General features: G+C 54.4%; 1 protein-coding gene across 5 annotated transcripts in view; it reads right to left on the bottom strand.

The window, feature by feature from the left end:
• ACOT7 (acyl-CoA thioesterase 7) overlaps positions 1-27,676 on the bottom strand; it is a 100,067-nt gene that overhangs the window by 42,975 nt on the left and 29,416 nt on the right. For all 5 annotated transcript variants that reach the window (XM_065936848.1, XM_065936846.1, XM_065936850.1 and 2 more), the window contains exons 2-4: positions 15,635-15,752; positions 7,986-8,142; positions 3,654-3,745 (exon numbers count right to left, since the gene is read on the bottom strand). In XM_065936848.1, the coding sequence (XP_065792920.1) occupies positions 3,654-3,745; positions 7,986-8,142; positions 15,635-15,752 (367 nt within the window). The remainder of the gene's footprint in view (positions 1-3,653; positions 3,746-7,985; positions 8,143-15,634; positions 15,753-27,676) is intronic.

Here is a 27,676-nt window from a genome sequence, read left to right as displayed (position 1 = left end):
CTGCCCTTCCATCCATTCCACTTGCATCTCCCGCTCAGCCCCTGGAGAGGCAGCTGGGCTCTCTCTGACCCTGCAATTTCAGATCTGCTTTCAAAAGCTGGTTTTCAATATCTTGCTTTTCTTGCAAGTGGCTCAGCTGCAAAACCACTGAAGTCTGAACACATTCAATGGCCTCATTACCATCATCTTGGGCTTGAGAGTCCGTCTCTGAAGGAGGCTTTGAAGGCAGCGGGCTGGTATGTCCAAAAGAAACAAAGTATGGTGGGTGTTGAGGGCACCAGGGAACCCTGAGCCTCTCCCTCCGTAAACAGACAACCCCTCACGTCCCACCACAGAGCAAGGCCTCCAAGAGCAGAGACCATGCTGTGCCTTGCTAGGGAAGCTGAAGGATGACTTACGTGTCCTCAAGGAATGCCTTTAAAGAGATTTTTTTTAAAGAAAGAGCCAGCCTCCCCAGTCTAATAAATCCTCGTGTCCAGCAGGGTCATGAGACCTCTGCACTCATGTGGGGGCTGACAGGGGCCCCGGCTCTGATACCAGCCATGAGGACCAAGAAAACACAGCCTCTTCACAAATGCCTCCTGCTGACTTAAAATCTGGGGACAACATCATGACAACACGCTCTCGATGGGCTGACACCCAACTCATCCTCAAGGGTTCATCAGACTCCACTCACTTGAAGCAGAAGACTGCCCAAACATCCAAGGCAACAGTCTGAGTGAGCCTTTTGACTTAAGCTCACATTGACACACCAATAAAAACCAGAGTCCACTCCCCAGTGCTCCCCCAGCCTCTCGGGGGCCACAGATGTCTCCAAGACATCAGAGGTCTCTTGATTCATCACAGGGTCACCGAGGTCCCTGGTCCCTGGGGGACGAGGTGGAGCATAGTGACAAAGTCCTCGCTGAGTGACACCACAGGGGACAGCTGGGCTTCCCCAGGAAGAGGCACTCATGTGGTAGATCCACACACACACACATATGTGTGATAGCAATGTATGTGCACGTGTGCAATGTATGCTCTGTGAGATATCTACGTATATGTATGTGTGGGATGTATGTATGATCAACATAACATACCTGCATGTGTGAGACATGTAAGACACACACACAGAGGCAGAATGACGTATGTGTTCAGTAAATAACCACTATCATTGAGGGGTCAGCCAGAGGAGGCTAGCAGGACCTAGGAAGCCTGATGGTCAAGCTCCCAGCACCTGAGCGTCCGTGCTCCTGGGAGTCAGAGCTGGGCTTTCCAGGACTCAGATGGGCTGTGCCCCAGAAAACAGCAGACCTATATGTGAAGTCAAGCGAAGGCGTGTACGTGGGCCTAGCACGTGTTAGCAGGGGAAGAAAACGCAAATATTAGCAATGGCTGCAGCTGTAATCACACAGCTTCTCCCATCTGGAGCTGTCTCTGCACCCAGTGGAACGCTTCCAACACCCCCTACAACATGGGCAGAGTTGATATTTATGTCTCATCAAACCCGGCTAAACAAAGGGAATGGGAAAGCGACCAGGGGGCCCCACCAGGATGTGGGAGGGAGAGCGGGGGACGAGAGGGGTGATGTGCAGAGCTGCCCTGTCCCCATGGGGAGACGGACAGGAGCCAGCAGAGCCCGATGCTCCCTGCCCCTCCCCTGCTGGCTAAAAACCCACCAGCTCTCAGCAGCCAGGCCCACCCCACTCCCCGCCTCTAGGAGCCAGAAGGAAGCAAAAGCTGACGTGCCTGGCCCAGGAATCCTCCTTCAGCAGCAACCCCTGAAGACATATCACATGGCTACTGAAGCCAGAGATAAGGCCTGCTGGAGACTTCTAAAACTGTGTAGCATCTGAAAACTAAATCTAAAAGTTAAATAATTGTGTTTGAGTGTTTATATGAGATGTGGCTAATTTAACATCAAGTGCTTAGTGGGAAAGATGAAAGTGAGGATAAGCACACTTGTATTTTCTAAAAAGATAGTCACTGAGCCTCAGACTCACACCTGCTTCTTGGGTCTTAAAACCCCTCAGTCAGTGCTGCTTGAAAATGACAAAATGGTCAGCAACAGAGAGAGCAGCTCCAGGAAGAATGCGGTGGGCAGGGGGTGGGGGGGTAGGTGGTACGGGCAGGGAGGGAGAGAGAGAGGTGGGCTGGACTGAAGGCCAGTGTTCTGGCTTAAACAGCAGCCTGTCAGAATCCCTGTCCACCTGGGACTTAGCATGTGACCTTTCTGGGAACTAGGGTCTGTGCAGGAATAATTAGTTAAGACACGTGCACTCGTGCGTGCGCACACACACACACACGGAAACCGCATAGGCAGAGGCTGGAGGGATGCGATCACAGGTCAAGGAATGTCTGGAATGCCTGGAACTAGATGACACGGGAAGGATCACCCCTGGCTTAGAGCCTCCAGCAGGAGGGCAGCCCAGCCGGCACTGTAATTCTGCACTTCTGGCCTCAGAGCTGGGAGAATGAACTGTGGTTTGAGCCCCCAGGCTGTGTCACAGGGGCTCCTGGGAAACTCAAACAGATGGGACATGAGGGAGTCTGGCCAGAGCACCTGCCCTCTCCTCGCGTGTGGAAGGACAGGCGGCCCGGAGCTGCAGACACCACCACCCTGCCCTCACAGTACCAAACCCAGAACCACCAACCGGATGCAGACCAAGGTCTGAGCACCCTTCCCGGTCCATGTGGAGAGGATGCCTGTCACCAGGAATGCTGTTTAAAAGTCTAGACTTAAGGGCAGTTGGAGCCCAGAAGCTGAGTGGCCCTCCCCCAACTCCCCAGGGCCTTGACCGCCTTCACAGGGGCAGGCAGCGTGCTGGTCAGACATGAGCTACGGGCTGGGAGCACCCCCCAGGGGACAGGGAGCAAGCCCCGACTGCCCTAGGCCTGTGGGCGGTGGGGGGACACGACAGAGTGGAAGGGGCCTGTGGTGGGGGAGCAAGGAGGAGGAGACTAGGGAGTGCTCCTCCATGAGTGTGATACAGTCCCTAACTGCCTGGGTCCCCACTTTACTGTTTCTTAGAAGTTTCTTCTCTGGACATCTCAGCCACAGAAAAACACTCCCTGCAGGGGCAGACACGGCCAAGCCAGGCCCAGGCCTCTCTGAGAACAGCTCGTCATTGCAGGGGTGAGAGCAGAGCGCCTGGCCGCCAGGGAGAGCGGGTCACAGATGTCCTCGGAACATCCAGGGATGGGGGGACCACAGGAGGAGGGGTGGGGCGCGGTGAGGGGAGGAGTTAAACCCCTTTATCAGCCTAATCTCCCCCTCGGAATGCCTGCCCCCCGAGCCTGCCTGCAGTGGGGCACCTGGGCATGAACACGACGAAGTCTCTTCATGTACAGACGTGACTGTCCAGAGAAAAACCCAAACAAGAGAAACCAAGGAAGGAAGTGGACACGGCAGGAGAGAGAGCGGGGCTGAAACAGAGCTGTCTCAGCCTGTCTCCCCAGGACTGTGGTCTCCCCTAGACTGGTCACCTGCACAGTCCTATTGCCCATCTTGCCTCTGACCAGGGCCCTCCAAGAGGGGTCTGGTATCTGCGGGGCCCAGGCCAGCCGCTCTGGCCTTCTCTGCATGAAGGGACGTCCCTCCCCCATGCCTCCCACTCTCCTAAGACTTGGCCCCCTCGCCCCCTGCCTGGGAAAAGTGGGCAGGGTCTCCTTACCACAACCGGAGGCACCTCCAGGACCTTGTCCACATTCTTCAGCGACAGGGGCACGTACCACAGGGTGGCCTTATTGGTCAGCTTTTTGGTACCTTCAAAGAAGAAAGACATGTGAGGGATAGCCTGGGAGCCGGCAGGGCGGCAGGCAGGGCCAGCGCCACCTTTGGCCTCTACCCCCAGGCCTCCTTCAGCCTCTAGGTGCAAGTGTGGGCACAGACTAGGGGGAAGTGTGGACCTCAGGTGGGGAGCCCCTGCCCCAGCATGCTGCCCCACAGAGGCTGCTGGGAAGACTTCAGATCTTCTGGTCTAAGCTGGGGGGGGCCTGTCGGCTTTCTAGGGCTTTCTAACTCAGAAGGCCCACAACTGGAGGGCGCCGACTCCAGGCAGGCCTCCAAGGAGCCTCCAGAGGGAGGAGGAGGTGAGGGCTGGGGTAGGGGAGGCGGGCAGACTGGCCTCGGCCTCCCCCCAGGGAAAAGCAGGACAAAGCCAGGCTGGGCCCCATCTCCACCGAGAGATCCCGGCTGACGGATCTCATGGGAGAAGGCCCTGCTGAGGAACTGGACATCACGACACCCAGAACAGGATCGTCCTCTGAGGGACCCAGCCACTGGCCTAAAGGTCCCCGAGAAGAGCTCTGGGTGGGCAGGAGGCAGCTTGTGGACATCAGGCTGAGGGTCGTGGAGGTGGGGCCGTGGGACACAGTCAGAGTACCGCCCGCCCCCCTCCAGGCCCCCTTCCCGGTGGTGGGGGGACCACACCAGGCACAGTTGGCAGGACTCAGCCTCACTCCAGATGCTCCCAAATGGGGGCTGAGAGCGCACTGTGGGCTGCTGGCTTCGGCTCTGGGGTGAACAGCAAGAAACAGTACCGTCTCTGGGCACCGAGCCTGGCCTCACGGCAGAGTGGGGCGCCCAGGGCGGTGACCTGTCTGGGTTGAACATCACGGGCCAAGAGAGCCCAGGGATTCCTGGGTCCACACCCTTCACTTGTGCAGGAGGAGACTGAGGCCCAGAGAAGTCAAGGGGCTTGCCTAGGTTCATAGAGAAGCTCGAAGCCTCCCAGACCCCATAATTTCAGGAAAGTATTAATGTTTGCGAGGATGCCTGTTAAAAGTTGCCTCTTTGACGTGCAAGATTCCATGCAGCAGAGAACAGAACTTCAGGACAGAGAGTACATAGAGCAGAGGAAGCAGCCTGGGGGCCTGGCCCTAAATGCTTCCTACAGTTCCTCTGACCTGCCCCCCAAGGCGATCCTGGGACTTCTGTTTTCTTCCTTAAACTAGATCAAAGGTCCAGGCCAAGACCCGGCAGGTCGGTAAGAGAGAGGGCAAGGCCCACCAGGACGTTTCCACAGTACCACCAGGACCACAGGCAAACAACATGGAAGAATATCTTCACTGCTCTATGACGGAGAGTGATTCTGACAACCTGCTCTGGGGAGTAAAGATTTCCTGTCCTACTCAGCTAGAGCCGGCCTGATGGCCCGTTTCCATGGAAACTCCGAGTGGCCCTCCTCCAAACCCAAACGAACACCATGGAGCAAATGAGGCAAAACACTCGAACTGTGCTTTCTCTATCATTCAATAAAACCACCAAAAGACAACGACAGCACTGAAAACATCTATCCTGAAATTCTGAGGCTCCCAGCCATTTTCTGGAGCGCTTCGCAGCAATCACATCCCAGTGAGCTTAATATTTTGACAGTTGCCAGAGATGAATGAGCAAAGGTTTGCTGGTTGTCTGCCTTGGGCGCGTGCTCGCCTGGCTGCCTCTTGAAGGCGGCGCAGCCCCGAGTGAGGGGGATGCACAGAACGGGGGCCCTGCCTCCAGGGGTTGTGAAATACGGAGATGGCACGTGAGCAGCCTCCTTGCTCAGGCTCATTGCCTGTTTGTCCACCCAGCCTGGTCTCCCCACCTGGCCATGTTCAAAGCACCTCCGGGCAGCCCTGTTCTGAACCAGGCAGCCACACAGCCTGCCCTCACATCCCAGTGGACACGCAGGCAGAGACACATCAAGGCAAGAAGACCTTGAGACACGGGGTCCCAGGATAAGAGAGACTCATACAGACCCAAACAGAGAAAGATGGAGAGAGGATGCCACAGATACAGACGTGGTGCCAAGACCCAGAGGGGTACCAGATGTGAGATCAAGGGGGGGAGGGGGGCACCCAGACCTGCAGCAGGGGCTCGTGGGCAAGGTGGGCAAGGCGACCAAGCCGTGGAGAGAAGACGCAGCCCCAGGGCTCCAAGTGTCCACATCCACCCCATGACCCAGCCTCAGGTTTCTCCCTCGGCCTCGGCCCTCCCCCGTGTCCAAAGGCTGGGCAGTGCTGGCCGGTCCCTCCTCTGCTGGGCCTCTGTCCCCCTCACATGCCCACAGCCTGCCCGCTGTCCTGGGAGGCCGTGCTCCTCACAGCCGCTGCTATCCTCGGGGCAGCTTAGGCTCTATGTGCCCGCCCTTCACAGCCAGGGCAGCTGGGGACTGTGTGTGTGTGTATGTTGTAGGGGGGAGGGTGGAGAGCATCCTGACCACGAAGTAGGGGGTTTCATGTCGCTATCACGGGCACTGGGTGAGCACTGCCCACTCCTGCCCACAGAGGGAGGGTCCTGCGAAGAAAGAAGAAAGCGGGCAGGAGCACGTCCTTCTAGACAGCGCCCCCTGCTGGCTTTCTCTCAGCACAGGAGCAACTCATCCAGTCCTTCCTTCCTCCCTTCCTTCATTCATCAGTGACTGAGTCCCTGTCCATCATGAGCCAACGGAAGCTGCAGGGGCAGGGGACATGCCCACTCCTCTCAGACATCGTCAGTCCAGCACCAGTCCCCTCAGCCTCCTTCTGCAGACACCCGGGCTGGTCGCCAGGCAGTCGGCAGCATCACTCTGACTGTGACAACCAAGTCTGTCCCCTTGAGAACCACCTCTGGTGAGAGAAGCCAAGATCCCAGGATCCCTGCCACATAGCAGAGGTGAGCTCCAGTCTGAAGGCCCAAGAGGCCCCCTGTCCCCTGCCTCTGGTCCCCGCTCAGTCTGATGCCATTCTGTTCACGGGCTTCCTCCCTGGCCGAAGCCTCTGATGTCCAGAAAGGGGGCCTGGATGACGGGAATCTGTAAAGCAGGCCCCTACCCTGTTTTGAGACACCAGAAAATTGCGGTGAACAAAACCAGAACTGCTGAAAACACTATCAACTAAGTGTGAATTTCAAGAGAAGCAGAGAGTGCAGCCAGTCATTTCCTCCCTTGGGTCCTGAGCAGGGAGGCTCCACTCCCATCTCAGGCCAGGAGAGCAGGACTGGGTCACTGTGGTGGGAGCGGGCGTGGGGGAGGCAGATGGTGGGCTGCTAGCCCATGTGGGAAGTCAGGGTCGGAGGACCCCTTTCTGTGCCACTGCCTGAGACCAGCATCCAAGGTCTCTGATGCTGGAGCTGCCCCGAACAGAGCTCAGGCCACAGATCAGGACACGGGGCACAAGCCAGCTGACTGCTCCCCCGCCCCAGGCTCTGCCTCAGCTGCACCATTCACCATGCGGCGGCTGGGCCTGCTGCGGTCATCGAATGTTCTAGATGGGGAACTGAGCGCCTGGCCTGTGTGGGGGAGAAGCCTGGAGCCCCATGAAGATCTCTGAGCACAGCACTCCGCAGGCAGCCATGGCTGAGAACGGGGTGTTGGAGGAAGGGCAAGGACCTAGGCAGCTCCCTCCTCTAGAGCCGGCAGGGCCTCTCCCCTGGCGGGACACCGGGCGGGCTGGGATGAGGAGCGGGGCAGCCAGGGCACCAAGGGGCTGCCGGCCTCATGAGCATCTCGGTTATAAAAAGCAGTGACTAAACGGGAGCCACACTCCCCTGCAGCGCCCAGTGGGGGCAGGAAAAAGGGTTTCCATGGTTACCACTCTGAGGAAGAGACTATTCAGATCAAACCCGAGTCAAAGGTTCATCCAGTGAGCACCAGCCCACAGCCTGGCTTGCAGGGGCCCCCGGGGTGCAGAGCAAGGGCCCGGCCAGCGCGCTCCAAGTGCCCTCCGGCGGGGGGACTGGGGGTACATTAGCAGGGCTGGAGGGTCGCTGGTGCCCTCCCAGCCCACTGCCAGCCCTCTGCCCAGACCAGCTGGCTGCCAGCCCCTACCCCAGGAAGGCAGAGGGAGGGGGACCACACACCGGGCTCATTGCCTAAACTACACCCGTGCCCCGACTTCCCATCTGCAGAGCGAGGAGGCAGACGTCACTGCCCACAGGAGGAGGCAGGAATGCAGGGAGGTCATCACAGACAGTGTCAGGATGAGCCAGGAGCCACGGCCGCTGCGCCTGCCCCAAGGCCACCGTTGCTGCACGCGGACGTTACCTGTGAGGATGTTCTCGGACATCACATGCACCTGCACTTCGACCGAGTGCTTGGAGGTGTAGGTGATCTCCGCGCTGACATGTGCCACCTCGCCAATGCACATGGGCGACAGAAAGTCCGTGCGCTCCACCCGGGCCAGCGCAGCCACGCAGCGCTCCTGCAAAGACCAGAGGCGGGTCAGTCATCCCAAGGCCCCACCCTGGACATCGTCCCCTAGAACGACCTTTGGTTTTTTTCCCCATGGGTACAGTAAAGCAAGTCATGGGACTTGCCTCGCAGTCCAGGGGTTAGGACTCCACGCTTCTGCTGCAGGGGGCATGGGTTCAATCCCCTGGTCAGGGAACTAAGACCTCCCATGCTGCGTGGCATGACCAAAGAAACAAAAGTTTTTTTAAATAAAGAATAAAGTAGAGCAAGTTACTGTCAGCACACACACTTAAATGCAAAACCAGGAGATGAAGCACTGCCTGGGGGGCAACAGGGCAAAGCTGTTGATACAGGTGATCCTGGGTGGTGGGGTTCCAAGCAACTTCTCTTTCCTGACTTTTCTAAAAAAGGATACGTATTGCTCGCATAATGGAAAGTGAAAAAAGGAATACATACTCATTATGGAAAACTTGGGAAGTACAGAAAAGTAGAGCAGGGAAAATTCACCCCTCCCATCGAGAGACAACCACGCCTTCTACTTTGGGATCTTTCTTTCCAGGCTTTTGTCCCAAGAATACGGGTTTTACTGGTTCACTTGTCTGCCTGGCTCCTCATTGTGCAGTTTGAGGTATATGGTTGACACTCATAGTCATGCATAATTGTCACTTATACTCACCTATAGTTGTCATATATAATCTCACCTAGCTGTGTATATGCTAAATATCCACTTTCACAATCTGCTTTTTTCACTCAACAGGAAGAAAAATAACCTGCCCATGTTACGACAAGCTCTTAGCAATCACATCTCTTTTTAAAAAATGTTCTTTTTCCTTTAAACATACAACCCATTTTCATGATTCAAAAGGAACAAGAAGGCTTATGTCCCCAGCCACGAGGGGAATCCCTGGGAGCTCACGCTTCATGAAAATGAGGGACTCACTTCCTCCTTCCTTTTCTCAATACTTTCTACGGCTGCCATTTCACAATACTCCACTGGAGGATATCCACGCAAGGGTATTTTTTTAATGGCTAAACAGAACATTCTTCTGTTGTTAGATTTGGGTCAACCTCAATTGTTTCTTATTATGAATAACCCTGTGAGGAGCTTTCTTTTATTTAAATCATTTTCGGTCCTGGGGATGGTTTTCTGGGGAGAAGCAAACAAACACCTCACCAAGTGTTCCCACAGTGCCTCTCAACAGGCAGAGTGCTTGCCTGGCCCCAGCACCTCTCCACACCAGCACTGAAAATCAGGTGTTTTTTGTTTTTTTTTGCCTCAACATGCAGCATACAGTTTGTGGGATCTTAGTTCCTCAAGGCTCTTGGCAATGAAAGCAAGGAGTCTTGGGACTTGCCTGGTGGTCTTGTGGCTAAGACTCCAAGCTCCCAACACAGAGGGCCTGAGTTTGATTCCTGGTCAGGCAACTAGATTTCACATGTTGCAACTAAGAGTTCACATACCACAGCTAAAGATCCTGAGCGCCACAACTAAGACCTGGTGCAGTCAAATATATACATATATACACATATACGTATATACAAAAGAAAGCGTGTTGGAAAGTTTTAACCACTGGACGCCAGAGGACTCCTGAAAATCAAGTTTTTTTAGGGTCAGTTTTTACTGAGGGAGCATTGGTTTATAGGGCTTCCCACATGGTGAAGTGGTAAAGAATCCACCTGCCAATGCAGGAGAGGCAAGAAACATGGGTTCAATCCCTGGGTCAGGAAGATCCCTTGGAGGACATGGCAGTCAACTCCAGCACTCTTGCCTGGAGAACCCCAGGGACAGAGGCACCTGGCAGGCTGCAGTCCACAGGGTCACAAAGAGTCAGACACGACAGCATGCACACACGCACTGATTTATAACACTGCATGAGTTTCATGTGTACCACGTTCTGTTTCTACTTCTCCACACCCTACAGCGAGCTCACCACCAAGAATACAGCTTCCATCCATCACTAAGCATAGATCCCTTCACCCACCTTGCTCCTGGCCCCCTCTACTTCACCCCTTCCTCTCTCTAGTAACCAGTTCTCTGTCCTCTGTATCTACATGCTTGTGTTTGGTTTGTTCATGTATTTTTTGTTTCTTTCTTTTTTATATTCCACCTCTGAGTGAATCACAAGGTATCCGTCTTTTTCCATCTGACTTATTTCACTTAGCTAACACCCTCGTGGTCATCCATGTTGTTGCAAATGGCAAGAGTTCATCTTTCTTTATGTGTAACATTCCACAGTGTACATATATACACACCACAACTTCTTTCTTTTTTTTCAGTTGAGTTGTGCAGCTTGCAGGATCTTAGTTGCCCAACTAGGGATCAAACCTGGGCCCTCGGCAGTGAAACTGCAGAGTCTTAACCACTGGACTACCACAGAATTCCCCACAATTTCTTTACCTATTATCCATCAGTGGACACTTAGATTGTCTTAGGTCTCAGCTACTGCAAATAACGCTGCCATGAACAAGGGGATGCAGATACCACTTCTAATTAGTGTTTGCATTTTCTTTGGATAAATATTCAGAAGTGGAATAGCTGGATCATGTGTCTGTGTGTGCTAAGTCGCTTCAGTCATGTCTGACTCTTTGCAACCCCACAGACTGTAGTCCACCAAGCTCCTCTGTCCATGGGATCTTCCAGGCAAGGATGTTGGAGTTGCCATTCCCTTCTCCAGAGGATTTTCCCAACCCAGGAATCAAACCCACATCTCTTACATATCCTGCATTGGCAGACGGGTTCTTTACCACTAGCACTACCTGGGAAGCCCATCAGTTTAAACCTCTATGCTCTTTTCCGCAAGGGCAAGACCAGCTTACGTTCCTACCAACAGGATCCCTTTATCTCCACATCTTCACCAAGACTTTCTATCTGTTGTCTTTCTGATGACAGCCACTCAGGCAGGCGTGTTTCTGACATCTTGTGTTTCTGATCTGCATTTCCCTGACGACTACTGATGGTGAGCATCTCTTCACACGCCTGCTGGCCATCTGCACGTCTTCACTGGAAAAATGTCTATTCAGTTCCTCTGCCCATTTTTTAAATGGGTTGTTTATTTTTTGCTGTTGAGTTGTAATAGTTCTTCATATATCATGAAATAAGCTTCCTTTTCAATCTACATTAACCAAATGACACTAAAGATAGTCTTATGTTTGATCTTCACTGCCAATCACAGCACCCAGCACTTTCACGACTTTGTATCAGAATCAAGAAATCAGCCGGCTTTTTGAGGACACTGGGCGTGCTAGCACGGGTACCCCTGGGCTGGGTGGGCAGCTCCTGAGGGACTGTGGGTCCTGTGCCAGTTCTGGGTTTCACTTTGGCAGCTGGTCCTCACCACACCCTCCTGTGGGGGCTGGAGACGTCAGGCTTGCAGGTGATAGTCAGTTCGAGCCCTGGTGTGTCTGCACCCTTCCCACTGGCCACCTGCCACCACCTACGGCAGCAAAGTACAGCTCTCCCACCTGTGTGAGAACTCGTCTGATACCTGGCGAACAAGCCAATTCCCCAGCCTGCCCCAAACCCACAGAACAAGCCTCTTGGGAGGGAAGCCAGGGACCTCCATGTCCACCCCTCCCCAGGAGAGCCTCAGACAGGCAGGAGTCTGTTCCTATAAAGGTCCTGGAGTCAGGCCCCAGAGCGGCGATGCAGCAGGGGCTGTGCAGGGAAGCACAGCATGTGGGTTCACCCTCTGATTCAAGGGGGGACCTGTCCTTCCACCCCCACCCCACCCCCCCCTCACCCGCCCACAGTCACATCACCCCTGAGGCTGAAACAACCTGAGGCAATTGCTGGGCTTCCAGCCCTGAGTACATTTGTGGGGCTACAGCACCACTCGCTGGCACGAAGTGGGAAAGGCAGGTGCTAAGAGAGCCAGGCAAGAATGAAGGCACAGCCTCAGGGCCCCTTCTGGAATTCTCCAAGCTCTGCCTGCAAGAGGCTGCTATGAAGACCTACAAAATCTTCTAGAACTAACACCAAAAAAAAGATGTCCTTTTCATTATAGGGGACTGGAATGTAAAAGTAAGAAGTCAAGAGATACCCAGAGTAACAGGCAAGTCTGGCGTTGGAGTACAAAATGAAGCAGGGCAAAGGCTAACAAAGTTTTGCCAAAGAACGCACTGGTTAGAGCAAACACCCTCTTCCAACAACACAAGAGACAACTCTACACTTGGACATCAACAGACAGTCAATACCAAAATCAGACTGATTATACTCTTTGCAGCTGAAGATGGAGACGCTCTATACAGTCAGCAAAAAAAAAGACTGGGAGCTGACTGTGGCTCAGATCATGACCTCCTTATGGCAAAATTCGACTTAATTGAAGAAAGTAGGGAAAGCCACTAGACTATTCAGGATTGATCTAAGTCAAATCCCTTACAATTATACAGTGGAAGTGACAAATAGATTAAAAGGATTAGATCTGATAGAGTACCTTAAGACCTATGGACAGAGGTTCATAAGAGGTCATACAGGAGGTGGCGACCAAAACCATCCCCAAGAAAAAGAAATGCAAAAAGGCAGAATGGTTGTCTGAGGAGGCCTTACAAATAGTTGAGAAAAGAAGAGAAGCAAAAGACAAATGAAAAAGGGAAAGGTATATCCATGTGAATGCAGAGTTCCAAAGAATAGCAAGGAGAAATAAGAGAAGCCTTCCTATGTGAACAATGCAAAGAAAGAGAGGAAAACAACAGAATGGGAAAGACCAGAGGTCTCCTCAAGAAAATTAGAGATACCAAGGTAACATTTCACACAAGGATGGGCACAATAAAAGACAGAAACAGTGAGGACCTAACAGAAGCAGAAAAGATTAAGAAAAGGTGGCAGGAATACAAAGAACAGTACAAAAAAGGTCTTACTGACCCGGAAAACCATGAAGGTATGGTCACTCACCTAGAGCCAGATATCTTGGAGTATGGAGTCAAAATGGGCCTTATGAAACATTACTATAAACAAAGTTAGGGGAGATGATCAAATTCCAGCTGAGCTATTTCAAATTCTAAAAGATGATGCTGTGAAAGTGCTGCATTCAATATGCCAGCAAATTTGGAAAACTCAGCAGTGGCCACAGAACTGGAGAAGGTCAGTATTCATCCCTATCCCAAAGGACAATGCCTAAAAATATCCAAACTACCACACAATTGCATTCATTTTATATGCTAGCAAGATAATGCTCAAAATCCTTCAAGCTAGGCTTCAACAGTACGTGAACTGAGAATTCCAGGTATATAAGCTGGATTTAGAAAAGGCAGAGGAACCAGAGATCAAATTGCCAACATCCACTGGATCACAGAAAAAGCAAGAGAGTTACAGAAAAACATCTACTTCTGCTTCACTGACTATGCTAAAGCCTCTGACTGTGTAGATCACAACAAACTCGGGAAAGTTCTTAAAGAGATGAGATTACCAGACCATCTCCTAAGAAACCCTGTATGCAGGTCAAGAAGCAACAGTTAGAACAGGACATGGAACAATGGACTGGTTCCAAACTGGGAAAGGAGTACGTCAAGGCAGTATATTGTCACCCTGCTTATTTAACTTATATGCAGAGTACATCATGCAAGATGCCATACTGGATGAAGCACAAGCTGCAATCAAGATTGCCGGAAGAAATATCAATAACCTCAGATATGCAGATGACATCACCTTAATGACAGAAAGCCAAAGAGGATATAAAGAGCCTCTTGATAAAGGTGAAAAAGGAGAGTGAAAAAGCTGACTCAAAACTCAACATTCAAAAGATGAAGATCATGGCATCCGGTCCCATCACTTCATGGCAAGCAGATGGGGAAAAACTGGAAATAATGACAGACTTTATTTTCTTGGGCTCTAAAAACACTGCGGACAGTGACTCCAGCCATGAAATTAAAAGTCGCTTGCTCCTTGGAAGAAAAGCTATAACAAACCTAGACAGCATATTAAAAAGCAGAGATATCACTTTGCTGACAAAGGTCCATCTAGTCAAAGCTATGATTTTTCCAGTAGTTATATGTGAGAGTTGGACCATAAAGAAGGCTGTGTACCAAGGAACTGATGCTTTTGAACTGTGGTGCTGGAGAAGACTCTTGAGAATCCTTTGGACAGCAAGGAGATCAAACCAGTCAATTCTAAAGGAAATCAATCCTGAATATTCACTGGAAGGACTGATGTTGAAGCTGAAGCTCCAATACTCTGGCCACTTGATGCGAAGAGCCAAGTCACTGGAAGAGACCCTGATGCTGGAAAAGATTGATGGCAGGAGAAGGGGTGACAGAGAATGAGATGGTTGGATGGCATTATCAACTCAATGGACCCAAGTTTGAGCAAGCTTCGGCAGATGGTGAAGGACAGGGAAGCCTGGTGTGGTGTGGTCCATGGGGTCGCAAAGAGTCAGACACAACTGAGCGACTGAACAACACACAGCCTCCCGAGCCCATACTCCTCACTCCCAGTCCTGGGGCTTTTTCTTTTCTACGGCCAGCCTCTCCTGCCAGGCCTGGCTTGGACCCCCACCGTCTCTCTCAGGGGCTCGGCACCCGCCTCGGCCCCGGACCTTCAGGTCCAGGCCTGTCTTCCTCACGGCCACCAGGGGGCGCTCTCTGAATGTGACGGGTTAGCCCCAGAACTTCAAGGGCGCTGAATCAATCTAAACTCTCCGCAGGCAAGAGAGCCCCTCCCTCACAGCAGGGTCCTACGCAACCTCACCCCACTCCTCCCCACACTGAGGCCCCCAGGCCCACGTCCACCCCCCACACTTACCCCAACCTGGTTCATTCTGCACACATGCACCCTTACAGTGCACCCTCACAGTGGTGCACACCCATGAACACAGTCCACACGAGTGTGGAATCGGAGGACAGGGACATGGCAGGTGGCTGGCCGAGGCCCACAGGATCCTGAGGGCGGGCTTCAGAGAATGTCAGGACCCCACGGGGCTGGGGGCCAGGCAGGACCTGACAAGCTGCATGCCCGGCAGCTGCCCTGAAGCCCTAAAGCTGCAAGTCTGGCTCTGTCTGGGCGGCAGGCGGAGAGCAGGCACCATGGCAGGAGCTGGTGCAGGCCTGCAGGCCCTGCAGCCCAGGAGCCACCAAGGGAAGAGCCCCAGACTTGCCAGTGGACCCAGGGTGGGTCGAGCAGGGGACAGATCTGGGTGCAGGCAGTGTGACACCCAGGATTAACTGCTGCCCACACAGGCTCTGAGGTGCTGGGGCCTCTCAGACTCAGGAAGCCACAACTTTCCCCACACGCAGGGAAGGGGCTGAAAAGGTGTCTCTCAGTTTAGTTTCTGGGGGTTACCAGCCTCTCTTCAATGAGCCCCAAACCAAGTGCCAATCCAAGGGGTCCCTGGTCCAGGGCCAGGGCTTCTGGAAGCCCCCAAGGCCCAGGGAAGAGGGAGGGGCAGGGCCCAGGCCCAGGCTCCACCCAGACTCCTGCCCCGAACCCACAGAGTACAACAGGGCTGGAGGGGACTGCCTCAATCTCCCAGAGACCTGGCCAGGCTGGCGGAGGGTCCCCAGACGCCTACCCCATTCTGGCTGTTGCAGTGCCGGGTGCTGATGATGGCTCCTGCTTCCTCGATCATCTTCAGGACGGTCCCTCCGTGCACATTGCCAGCCACGTTGGCATCATCTGGCCGCATGATCCTGGGGGGAGAAGAGGCAGGATAAGCCGCCGGCAGGATATCACTCATGAACAGCAGTGACCCCAGGAAGAAGGCCCTCCAAAGGCCTGATGGCTCCCAGAGAAGGAAAAGGACTCCCCACGTGTCTGCTCACTGTGGGGTGCTGATCTGACCTGACGGCCAGACAAGGGGCTGCAGGGTCGTGCTTCCACCAGTGGGGCAGGGCAGAGGGGGATCTTCCTGCCCTGGAGCCCAGGCACCCAGCCTGCCAGTGGGAGAAGGCCCCTGCCCTGGCAGGAAGGGATCGCGAGGACCTTCCGCAAAGGCTGTGACCGTGACATCGAGGCAGCCCGGCCGTGGCGTGCCCAGCACGCCTGCCCCTCCTGGCTCCCAGGACCCACAATGACCCGCAGAGCTGAATGAACAAGGACACAGGCTATGACCCCTTGGAGAAAGGACACATTCCCAGGACCACCATCTCCGTCAGGAGTCCCAGAGGAGCTGGCCTCATGTGGTCATGGATATTCTGAGAACTGGAAACATCACAGCATCCAGATCTTCACCAACAAGACAAAACCTGATTGCTGCCTGCCCCCAGGGCTCCAAGAGAACGCCCAAGGGGTGGGTTCCCTGGAGTTGAGAGCTGGGAACTCCCCAAGGTCAGGAGGGACTGAAATCACCCCATTTCCCCAAGAGGAAAAGCCATGTCTTTGCAGAGGGTAGCAGCAGGGAAGCCCTGTGAAGTCCCTGGAGTCCCAAAAAGCCAGCCTGGTGCAACCCCACAGAGCTTGGCCCTCTCCCAGACACCTGTCTGGCTGGCTGATGAACTCTGTCTCCACTAGCCTCAGGCCTGGAGGCAGGTACCAGGCACTAAGTGAGTGTGCAGTTTCCGGGTGCCCGGCATCACCTGGGTCCACCCACCCTGCTCCAGTCTGCTGGCCAGCGTGACCCTAGAGGCTGGACCCCCGACTCTGGGCCATGAACTCCAATGCCCTCCTGGTCTGGCTCCTTCCAGATGTGGAGGCTAAGCCAGGCAGCCTCAGAGATGGTTCCCGACTCCCAGGCTTACTGGCTGGGTGACCTGAGCAAGCTGCCAAAACCCAGCCACCTCCACATCCTCATCCAAAAAGGGGAACAACAGCACCACCGCACTTGACCGTGGGAAAGACTGAATCACAAGATGGCACAGATAAGGAGCCTAGCACACAGTCAGCAACATAAACACTCACCAGCACTTCTTCCTGCTTCTCTAAACGCCAGGCAGAAACCACAGGAGGGCTGCAGCCTCCAGCATACAGTCACCAATGCCACTTTCTGGGGAGACCAAAGGCTGTCTGGACCTGTCGCCCACCCCCAAAGTCACCCCTTCAGCCTGGGGGGCATTCAGGACCCCTACTTCTCACCTGCATCACTGGATCAAGGGCAGCAGTCACGGTCGCCCAGGCAGTGGCCAGGGGAACCCCCAGAGCACAAGAAAGGAGCCTCATTTGGCTTCTCAAATGTTCATTTTAAAAGATTTTTTAATCAACTCAAAATAGATTAAAAACTTGAACATAAGACCCAAAGCCAGAAAACTCTTAGGAGAAGACGTAGGCCGTAGTGATGTTTTTTTCGATTTGACATCAAAAACAAAGGCTAGAGAAGGAAAAAAATACTCAAGTGAGACTACATCAAACTAAGAGACTCCTGCACAGCAAAGGAAGTCATCAGTAAAATGAAAACATGGGCGAAAGTATCTGCAAGTCATATATCCGATACAGCATTAATGTCCAAAATACACAAAGAACTCATAAAATTCAAGAGCAAAACAAACAATCCAATTAAAAACTGGGCAGAGGAATGGAACGGACATTTTCCCAAACAAGACATACTGATGGCCAACAGGCCCATGAAAAGATACTCAACATCACTAACCACCGGCTGCCAAGTCACTCAGTTGTGTCCAACTCTGTGCGACCCCCTGGACTGTAGCCCACTAGGCTCCTCTGTTCATGGGATTCTTCAGGCAAGAATACTGGAGAGGGCTGCCACACCCTTCTCCAGGGGATCTTGTCGACCCATGGATCAAGCCCGTGTCTCTTTACCAGCTGAGCTACCAGGAAAGCCCCCAGTGCAGGGGAGGTGAGTTGGATCCTTGGCCTGGGAAGATTCCACATGCGATCAGGGCAACTAAGCCCCTGTGCCACAGCTACTGAAGCCTGAGCGCCCTAGAGCCTGTGCTCCACGACAAGAGAAGTCACCGCCCTGAGAAGCCCGTGCACCGCGACTAGAGAAAGTCTGCCACAGACCTCCAAAGGACTGAAGACCCAGTGCAGCCAAAAATAAAAATAATTAAAAAAAAAAGTCAGTGTTGGGATTTCCCTGGTGGCCCAGTAGCTAAGACTCCTGAGTTCCCAGTGCAGGGCGCCTGAGTTCTATCCCACATGCCACAACTAAAAGATTCCACATGTTGTAACTAAGGCCTGGTGAATAAATAAATACTAAAAAAAAAAACAAGGTCAGTGTCTGCCAGAGGTTGGGGTGGGGGTGGGATAAGAAGACAGAGCAGAAGACTTTTAGGGCAGTGAAAATACTCTGTATGATTCTGGAATGGTGGTCACATCACTACCCAGTTGTCCATAGCGTGTACAACTCCTAGAGTGAACCTCAATGTAAACTGTGGACTGTGGTGTGATACTGAGGTGTCACTGTGGGTTCATCGACTGCGACAGATGTACCTCTCTGTTGGGGGGTGCTGATAAAGGCCGAGGCTGTGCATATGGGGTAGAGGGTGTGTGGGGAACCTCTGCACTTTCCTCTCCGTTTTGCTGTGAAACTACAGCTGCTTTGAGGACTTCCGTGGTGTCCAGTGGTGTGGACTGCTTCCACTGTGAGGAACTAGGATCCAGCAAAAATAAAAATTGCTCAAAAAGTAACCTCTAATAAAAAAAGTTGTAAAAAATATTTTTAACATTTTGAGTTTTAAAAATTCTCGCTTACTATTAAGCTCTCTCTCTCTCTCTTTTTTTTGTTTAAGAGGTAGCCAATTCAAATAATAAAACGACCATATCAAACTCTTTCCTTTGCATTTGTTTTCAACTTAGTAAAGACCGGATGGTCCACCTCTACCCATAGGCCCAAGGGCCAGGAGGGAGTCCAGACAGGGGAGGACTGAAACGATTCTACACCACGCCGCCTTCCCCAGGAGCACCAGGGGTTGTGTCTGGGGAGCCCGACTTATCTCTGCCTTTTTGTAGAGTGGAGCTGTGCACGCTGGCCTGGCGCAGGGCCAGGGAGAGCAAACAGTGGGCCCCAAGTCCAAGGAGGAAGTGCTCACATCCGGGAGGGCCGAGGAGGGAGGGGCTGGGGAGGACAAGGGACAGAGCCTGGAGCCACCCTGTGACACTGGGGGTCCGGACGGACCCCACAGCACCAAATCCCACTAACTCCGGAGGGGCCCCTGGGCACTGGGCTACAGGCCCATCCCCACCCCCTCGTCCTGGTCACCCCGGGTCCTGCCCAAGGACTGTCCTAGTGCTCCCAGGCCAGCTGGCACCCGCACGGTACAGACGCAAACCTTCCCCAGCGACCTGATTCTGCCTCTGCTCTGCAGGTCTGCAAACAAGGCCAGAGCCCAGGTCCCGCGCAGCCCCTCCCTGGGACCCCAAATCAGATGCCTCCCCCAGGGCGTCACGGAGATTCCATCCCAGCCTCCACCCCAGTGCCGCTGGGGCTGTGATTCTGCACCCGCCTGCCCTGTCTCCATTCCCTCCTTCCTCCAAAGAGCTCTGGAGCTGCTGGGCAGGGTCTTCCTCAACTCAGTTCCCCCTGAACTCCCACAATGCGTGTCACCTCCAGGCAGGCAGGAGTGCGAGCAGCCAGGGGAACGTGGGGCCCCTCGGTGGAGCTCCTGCTTTCCCATTTTTAGTAAAGACACGGATATGGAAAGTATTTCACTTTCCTCTTCTCTATTAAAAAAGAAGCAAAGACAGCCCAGCGGAGCACACACATTGCGACCCGGCACTGCCCGCTGGTCTCTGGTCAGGAAGGTGAAGGGGCCGTCCTGGCGCTCACAGCTGGCCAGCTGCGGCCGTGCAGGGGTTTGAGTTGAAGATACCAAAGCTCTGAGTTTTCTAGAGAAGCCGGCAATCCAGAGTCTAATGTGAAAACTCCTGGAATTTGACTGGCAGCACCTGACTGAAAAGGCCTCCTCGCAGGCCAGCTCAGGACGGCAGAGCAGGTGGTGAGCGTGAGCCCATCCTGGGGGGGACTCTGTGGGCCCCATTCCCTTTTCCACCTCTCTCTGCCCCTCTGCCCATGCCAACCTGCAACTCCCTCACTCCTTGAACCCCAGAAGCTCCAGGGAAAAGTGGACGTTGGCCCAGGGAACCCTTCCTGTGCCCCCATCCCCCATGTCCTCTCAGCTGGCCAGTGGCAGGGACACTGCCTCCAGTGACCAGGCCTACGTACCCCAAGATCCTCGCCACCATCTTCCTCTCTCCCTGCCCTCCCAGCAGTGGCATCTGGATGTCACTCTGTCACCCTGTCACTCACCACCCCTCCCCCTCCAATCCAGCCACTCCTGCCCTAAACCACAGGATGAGCTGGCCAGGGCTTGGCCCAGGGCTGACCGAAGCAGACACCGCCTCCCCCCTGCTAACCTCTGAAGCAGACACTAAGCTGATCACAAGAGCAGGAAGGAAGCCACACAAACCTGAGTCACAATCACTTTCAGATGGTGCAGACACCCACCTGGGCGCCGGGAGAACTTCAGAAGCAGTGACACCTGGGTCAAATCCTGGAGAGGGTGTAGGTGAGCCACGGACAGAGGGTGGGGCACGAGGGATGCTCCAAGGAGAGCTGGGATCTCCAAAGAAGACCCCAGAGACGGGAGAGCTCGGCAGATACAGAAACAGACAGTGGTCCCCCCAACAGACAGTGGGGGCTGCGGATGGAGGGGCTTCTCTGCCTACGTCTTGCCTCCCAGCCCAAGCCCACCGTTCACCTTGCTGCCCCAAAAGTCACTTCTCTTAAGCAGGAGTTCACGGCCCCGCCAGACCCTCCGGGGCCCCTTCTACAGGAGAAAAATTCAACTCCCAGGACTTCCCTGGTGGTCCAGTGGTTGAGACTCCGCACATCCACTGCAGGGGGCATGGGTTCGATCCCTGGTCAGGGAACTAAGATCCCGCATGGCACGTGGGGCAACCAGAAAGAAAAAAAGATTCAACTCCCTAGTGAGGCCTCTGAAGCCCTCAGGGATATGGAACTTCCCTCACCTATCTCCCACTGCCTCTCGGGGCTCTAGGTTGCACCTGCCCAGGTCAGTGCTGCTGGCTGGGCCCACCTGGACCTTCCCTCCACCTCGCCTGCACCAGTGTGTCCTGGCAACACGCCACCTCTGCCCCGTGAAGAAAGGCAACTCGTGGACGAATGGGGAGCCTAAGTAGACACAAAATTCCGGAGAGCAACCCAGCTTTATCGTCATCCACCCAAACTCCAGATACATGGGCTGCTCTAAGCCAGACATCCCACCGAGAGGAACTGAGCCTACAGATGTTTCCACACATGACCAAACCAAGTGTGTTCAAGGTTACTCACTGAAAAGCTGTTTTACGTTCAAAAGCTGGCTGTGTCCTAAATCCGCCAATGAGGGGCTCGTTAGATTAAGTTACACCCACATGACACAGAGTGCACAGCCTCAAGCAAGAGGGAGGCAGGGTCTCGGAGAAGCCCTGTTAGATGAGAAAAGGCTCAGAATGACAGGAGACGGGTGACCGTACCTGCAGGCCCGGTGGAGACCACCCTTGGGGGCAGCCCGGGAAACCAGAAGCTTACAGTGCCCCTAAGAGGGGAACCAGCCTCTGTGTCTTCTAAATTTAAAACCATGTCAAAGAACTTCCATGATGGTCCAGTGGTTAAAACTCTGTTCCCAATGCAGGGAGTGTGGGTCAATCCTAGGTCGGGGAGCAAAGATCCCACCAGCCCCACGAAACCATGTCAACCATGTCAAATGTTAATAAATCCACAGTCTTTAAAATTTATTCAAAGCACAGCTGAAACAAAGGTGCTCAGCAAAGCCTTCTCTGAACTCAACGCAGCAAGGCTACCATCTCTGCTGGTTCCTGTGGGCGGGAGAGAGGCAGGGGAACAGAGTGGGAGAGGCCATTCCAGGAGCGGACTGCAGGCAAGAGATGATGGGGAGGCCGGAGGAGCCACCCTGCTCCCCATACATCTGTGTGTCCTGAGGGCAGGCCCTGTCCCTCTGCTCCTCCTGGTCCAAGGCCGGGCCAGGCCCCACCCCACCCGGAGCCTCTGGATGGGGTTGAACTGTGTCCCCTGACACAATTCGGATCAGCTAAAGCCCTGACCCCAGAACCTGTGACCATGATCTGATTTGGAACCAAGGTGTTTGCAAATGTGGTCAAGTTAAGATGAGGTTGTTATCAGGGCCGTGTTCCCATGACTGGTGTCCTTAGAAGAAGACGGAAATCTGGACACACCAGGGGAAAAGGCCACGTGACACGGAGGCAGAGACCAGAGTGAGGCTTCGACAAGACAAGACATGACACACAGGCACTGCCTGCAGCCCGGATGCTCGATAATGAAAGAAAAGCCCTTCCCCGAGAGCTTTCAGAGGAGCGTGGCCCTGCCAACCCCTGGTATGGGACTTGCGGCCTCCAGATGTGAAAACGTACACATTTCTGTGTTTTAAGCCACCTAGGTGTGGTCGTGTGTTACAGTGACACCAAGAAACCCAGACAACATGTGGCCTGAGGCCCCTGCCCGGGTAGCCTGAGCACCACCCCCAAAAGGCAGCAGTGAGCGGCTGGACTGAGCCCCCACGGCCTACAGCCAGCTCAGGTCCTGCTCCCCAGTCCGGCCAGCCCAGGCCAGGCCCCTGAGCAGCCTTGGTGGCAGCCCCACTGATGACTGCCCCCTGCCCACCCTGCCCACAGCCCCGCAGCATGAGGCCAACATCTTCGACTCTGATAGGAAAATCTCAGTGCTAAAACTGAACACTTCCACATGAGCTCCATGGGAACTGGGGGAGGCGGGGCAAGGGGGCTGTTTCCTTTACCCAATGGTGAAAGCAGAACTGTCTGAAGGAGAAGATGGCAGTGCCAAGTCCAGCCAATTTCCAGGACACATGAAGTCCTCATGGGGTTTTCACCAGCACCCAAACATGGGCAGAACCACTGGGCTTGCTGGGTCCAGGCGGGTTCCCACAAGGCAGCCAGCTCTAACCACGCCTCACGGATTGTGCCAGAAGCTCCCCGGACCTGTCCCTGCTAAATGAGGCTCAACCCAGAGAGGCAACGGCAAGTCAGGACAGGGACTGTTGGGCAGAGCGCCACTCCCACCTTGGAGCTGCAGGTGGCAGTTGAGAAGGTGCCTGTGGCGGGAGCATCCATAAAGCAGGATCTGAACAGGAGTCCGAAGGCAGGCCAGGGAGGAGACTGACAGGGTGGGGTCTGCCACTGCTGGTGAGAAAGGAGCTCCAGGCTCATCTGGGGGCACCCACATGCCAGGAGGACCACATGGGCTGAGGGCACGTGGGCTGGTTCACACCCAGCAGCCTCCACCATGGGGCCCTGAAGGCCAGAGTCAGGCACATATGAACACCCCATCTTCCTATGTGTGGGGGACTCTGCCCAACAGAAGGCTGTATGGTATTGCTTGTTCTCTCCAATTTGCTGCCTAAGAAGGTTCCAGCAAAGCTCCTTCAACCCCGAAAGACCCCAGAGGAGGCAAGGGGGGAGAAACAGCTGGGCCGCCAAAGAGGCCCTGGGACCCTCCTAGGCCCCAAAGCAGGACACGAGAATGAACCAGTGCAGGTGACGCACCCAGCCCCACCGATCCCAAAAACCCAGAGCACCCTGAACAGAGCAGACAGGAAGCTGAGCAGCGCCTGGCCCAACCGCAGAAATCTGCTGGCAGGAGAAAGGAAAGCACCAGGCGGGCAACTTGGGCGCTGGAGCCAGGTGGGTGAGTGCCAGGCCTCGCTGCCAACTCCCCAGGGCACCCATGATATGACCCCGCCAGGAGCCCATGTGGATATCCAGAGGCCAAAGTCCCCGTCCTGGATTCAGTTAACCACCTAACCTTCAAGGTCAGCAAGACCTGGGCCAGGCCTGGGTGCCCCCGGCTGCATGAAGCCAGCCAGTCTGTTGCACACAGGGGCCTAGTCCCCCTACCACCTGACCCCATCTGCCACAGGGGTCCCCACACGGGGGGAGGTCCCACAACTGGTGGTTGGTACCTGTTTAGCTGGGAAGCCATGTGGGCTGGGACATCCCAGGTCCAGAGAGAGGCAAGGGGCCAGCTGCAGCCGACTCACCCGCCCTCTCCGACTGCAAGAACGGTCCCAACCCCTTGGCCTGGCGGGAAGCACCCTGGCTTCCTGGGCTGCCCAATCGAACCAGGAAGGGGCCACTTCACCAGCCCGAGAAGCCTACAGAAAGCCAGTTGTCATAGAAACCTCATCTTGTATTTAACAACAGTGGAGAAGGAAATCTAGCCCTCCTGCTCCTGCTGCCCTGAGATCTAGAAGGCACAGGTGCCCTCCCCAGTCAGCGCCGGGGACTAAGGCCAAGCCCCAGGCCTGGACCCAAAGCTTCCTGACACTCAGACAGAGTGGCGGAGGGGGTGTCATGAGCCAAAGTAAACGAGACAGAGGGAGAGGTCCCATCAGATGCAGAGGAGCTGGCATCTGAAACCTGGCCCCCAAGCTCACCCTGAGTGGTAGGGGCTGTTGAACCCTGGCAGAGAGGCAGATGGCTGTTCAGCCCCCTCCTGGCTGACCCCCTGCCCCCACCACACAGACCCTCCTCCTCACCGCTCAGGTGCACTAGCTTCTCCTGTCTCCCCCAGCTGGGTCTGGGGAAAGAGGACCAGCTGGCAGAGAGGCCCTGGTGCTGAGGCGAGGCAGCAGCCAGGGGAGAGGAGGCTGGACGTGTCCTGAGTGTCACCCAGACCCAACACATCCCTGCAGAGCCACAGTCACCCAGGCACCATGATGGGCGGCATGAATGAATGAACCCACCCGCTCAAGGGCGTCCTTCATAAAAACTGTCATCCTGGCTCGGCTCCCAGGCACCTGTCCAGCTAGCCTGCGCAGACTCTGTTATTAAGAGATCAGGTCAGGACATGGCCCTGATGGGGCCTGGCAAAGGCAGCCTGCCACTCGGGCCCACAGAGACCCCCTGTCAGAGGCCAAGTGCCCTCGCCTCCTTCCCGGGGGCCTTCCTAATATACAGATGGATTCTCACTAAAGGCACTAGTGGTCCCACCTTTATGCAAAAGAGAGAAAGAGCATTCCAGACTGATTAAGAACATCCCAGCCTGACCAGCACCACAGCCCCCGGTTCCACAGGGAGGCGGGCTCCCAGCCTGGGTGGAAGTGGCAAGGCTACCCTCAGCTGGGCCTACCCCAGGATGCCTGGAACCTGGAGCTAGGCAGGCAGGTGAGGGGCCCGCCCACCACACCCACAATGTCCGCCTGGAGGGGAATCAGGGCTGAGTCTAGGACAAAACCTCTCCCACGAGCCTCTCCACTCACACAGCCTGACAGGTCCCGGCCAGGACGGCAGACCTTCCCCAGAAGATTTGCCCGCAGCCCCTGGAACAGGTTCTATCCGGCAGGTCTGGGCCAACCTGCTCCGGCCAACCGCCGGGTCCCACGCCGGGTACGCATGTCAGACGCTGAGCTGGCCCCTGGGGAATGCAAAGTGGACAGACGCCATCCCCACCCCACCCGCCCAGGGCCCTGGTCCCCTCGGATCAGCAGGGACCCCCCCTCCTCCAGCCCTCCCCGCTTCCCCTCCCCTGGACCATAGGCGGCTCAGGACATGAGCCACCTCAGAGGTTCTGGGCGCCCCACACGCTCGGTCTGATCTAGTCCCTCTCTCAATCTCAGGTTAGAAAGAAGGCCCCAAGGCCCCAGATGCCCACTCCGGCCCTGGCCTCCAGAGTCACATGCCGAGGCCTGCCAGTCCCACCCACCCTGGCGCTCGGGCGAGGGTCCCCCAGACACCCCCACCCCGGCTGCCCCACAGTTTCCCCATGGCTCCCAACTCACAGCCTGGCCTTCCCTCTGAGTTGGACCTGGTTGGTACGCCTCCGGAAGGCTGAGAGGGGCACAGCTCGCCGGACCAAGAGCATGGCATCCGCAGCCTCCACGGTCCCTCCCAAAGCCACGGCCAGATGGGCTTAGAGAGGGCTCCCTGGCCTGGAGCGGTGCCCTTTGGACTTGGCCGGTCCCACACAGGGGCATCGCTGCCTCCCTAAGCAACCGTGGCTTCCCTTTCCACATGGCGGGCTGGGCACCCCCCTCCCCAGATAAGGGGCGGTGCCCAGAAGCCCATCCAAACACTCCAAATACTGCAAGTTCTCTGGCCTTTTTTGTTCAAATTTTTGTTTTTTTATTTTTAAGTTTTTTGGTTGTGTCACCAGATTTGCAGAATCTTACTTCCCCAACCAGGGATTGAACCTAGACCCTCGGCAGTGAAAGTGCTGTGTCCTAACCACTGGGCGGCCAAGGAACTCCCTCCTTGACTTTTGAAAATCCTGTAAAATCGTAAGAAATTGGAGTAGAAAGAGATGTTGAAAGTTAGCCGGTTCAAGCCCCAGTTTCTACCCGGGAGGAAGGCAGGAAAGGTGGCAGGCCCCAAACAGTCAGAACCAGAAGACACCAGGGGTACCAATCCGGGAAGGAAGGCTGGGTGGGGGGAGGCAGTCTGCGCGGCTCTGTGAAGGTCAACAACTGCCCTCCCCACCTCCCCTATACACCAACCAGGTGATGCAGGGAACTTGACGATTATGACCCCACATCAACAAGAGAAGCAGGCACCATTTGCCCCACCAGGCTGTAAGTTCATTACAAGACTGGCTTAAAGATGCAACAGTCCTCAATGGAGCAAACGGAGAATCCTGATATCAACCTGTACCTGAAAAACTTTCTGAATGATACATCTACCAACGGCATGGTGAGGATTCACACGGCATGTGATGTGAGCACAGGACCATGAGACATAGGAAATGGACTGAGATCCATAACTGAGGCAAGGCTATCTAGAGAAGTGCTTTTAGACAAACCACAGATTAAGACTGAAACAAGGCGTCGTTGGAGGCAAGACATGTTTCACATTTGGAGAATGAGCCACTAAATGATATGCAGCATCAACTACTTAAAACCTAGAGAGAGATACAAGCTAAACCCATTGGAACTTAGATTTTTTTTTTTAATTAGAGAAAAACAGAATTCAGGGAGGGGAGAAAATCTGCAAGAAATGACGCAAAATTAACTGTCTAAACCCCGCCCCTCGCAGCTCAGTCCTGTCAGGGAGGCTGAACCATGCCTCCACCGCCACTGGACTCCAGCCATGAGCAGACCTTTCCACAAAGAGAACCATCTGATGTCAGTTTAGCTATATGAGTAAACAATTTTGAAGCTGAACAACCATAAGGTGCTATTTCCTTTCTATTAAATTAACCAGAACCATTTTAAATGACAAAACCAGATGTCTGGAAAGGTTCATTGAAACATTATTCATAATAGCCGAAAGGTGGAAACCCAGGTATCCATCATCGGATAAATAACATATGGTCCATCAACACAATGGACCATTATTTGACCATAAAAAGGAATGCAGTACTGATACACATTGATAGAAGGAATGTTCACGTGTTGGAGTCTGGGGAAGTCATTCTGGCTTATACATGAGTTACCCTGCATTCTATGCTGACTAGAAAAGCCTGTTTGTGGTCCAGCAGACAAACATTGTGTGCCTGCTCTAATTACTAAAGGAAAGGGTGCACTGACCGGAAGTAAAGAGAGTTCATGTTCAGAATAAAGCGTGGGGACTTCTCTGGTGGTCCAATGGCTAAGACTCTGAGCTCTCAATTCCAGGGGTCTGGGTTTGATCCCTGGTTGGGGAAATAGATGGCACATGCTGCAACAAATAGTTC

This window comes from Muntiacus reevesi, chromosome 5 (genome assembly GCF_963930625.1).
Source record: "Muntiacus reevesi chromosome 5, mMunRee1.1, whole genome shotgun sequence".
Taxonomy (NCBI): Eukaryota; Metazoa; Chordata; class Mammalia; order Artiodactyla; family Cervidae; genus Muntiacus; species Muntiacus reevesi.
The sequence above is the reverse complement of the archived record's forward strand: the minus strand, read 5'-3'. Positions and strand labels throughout refer to the sequence as shown.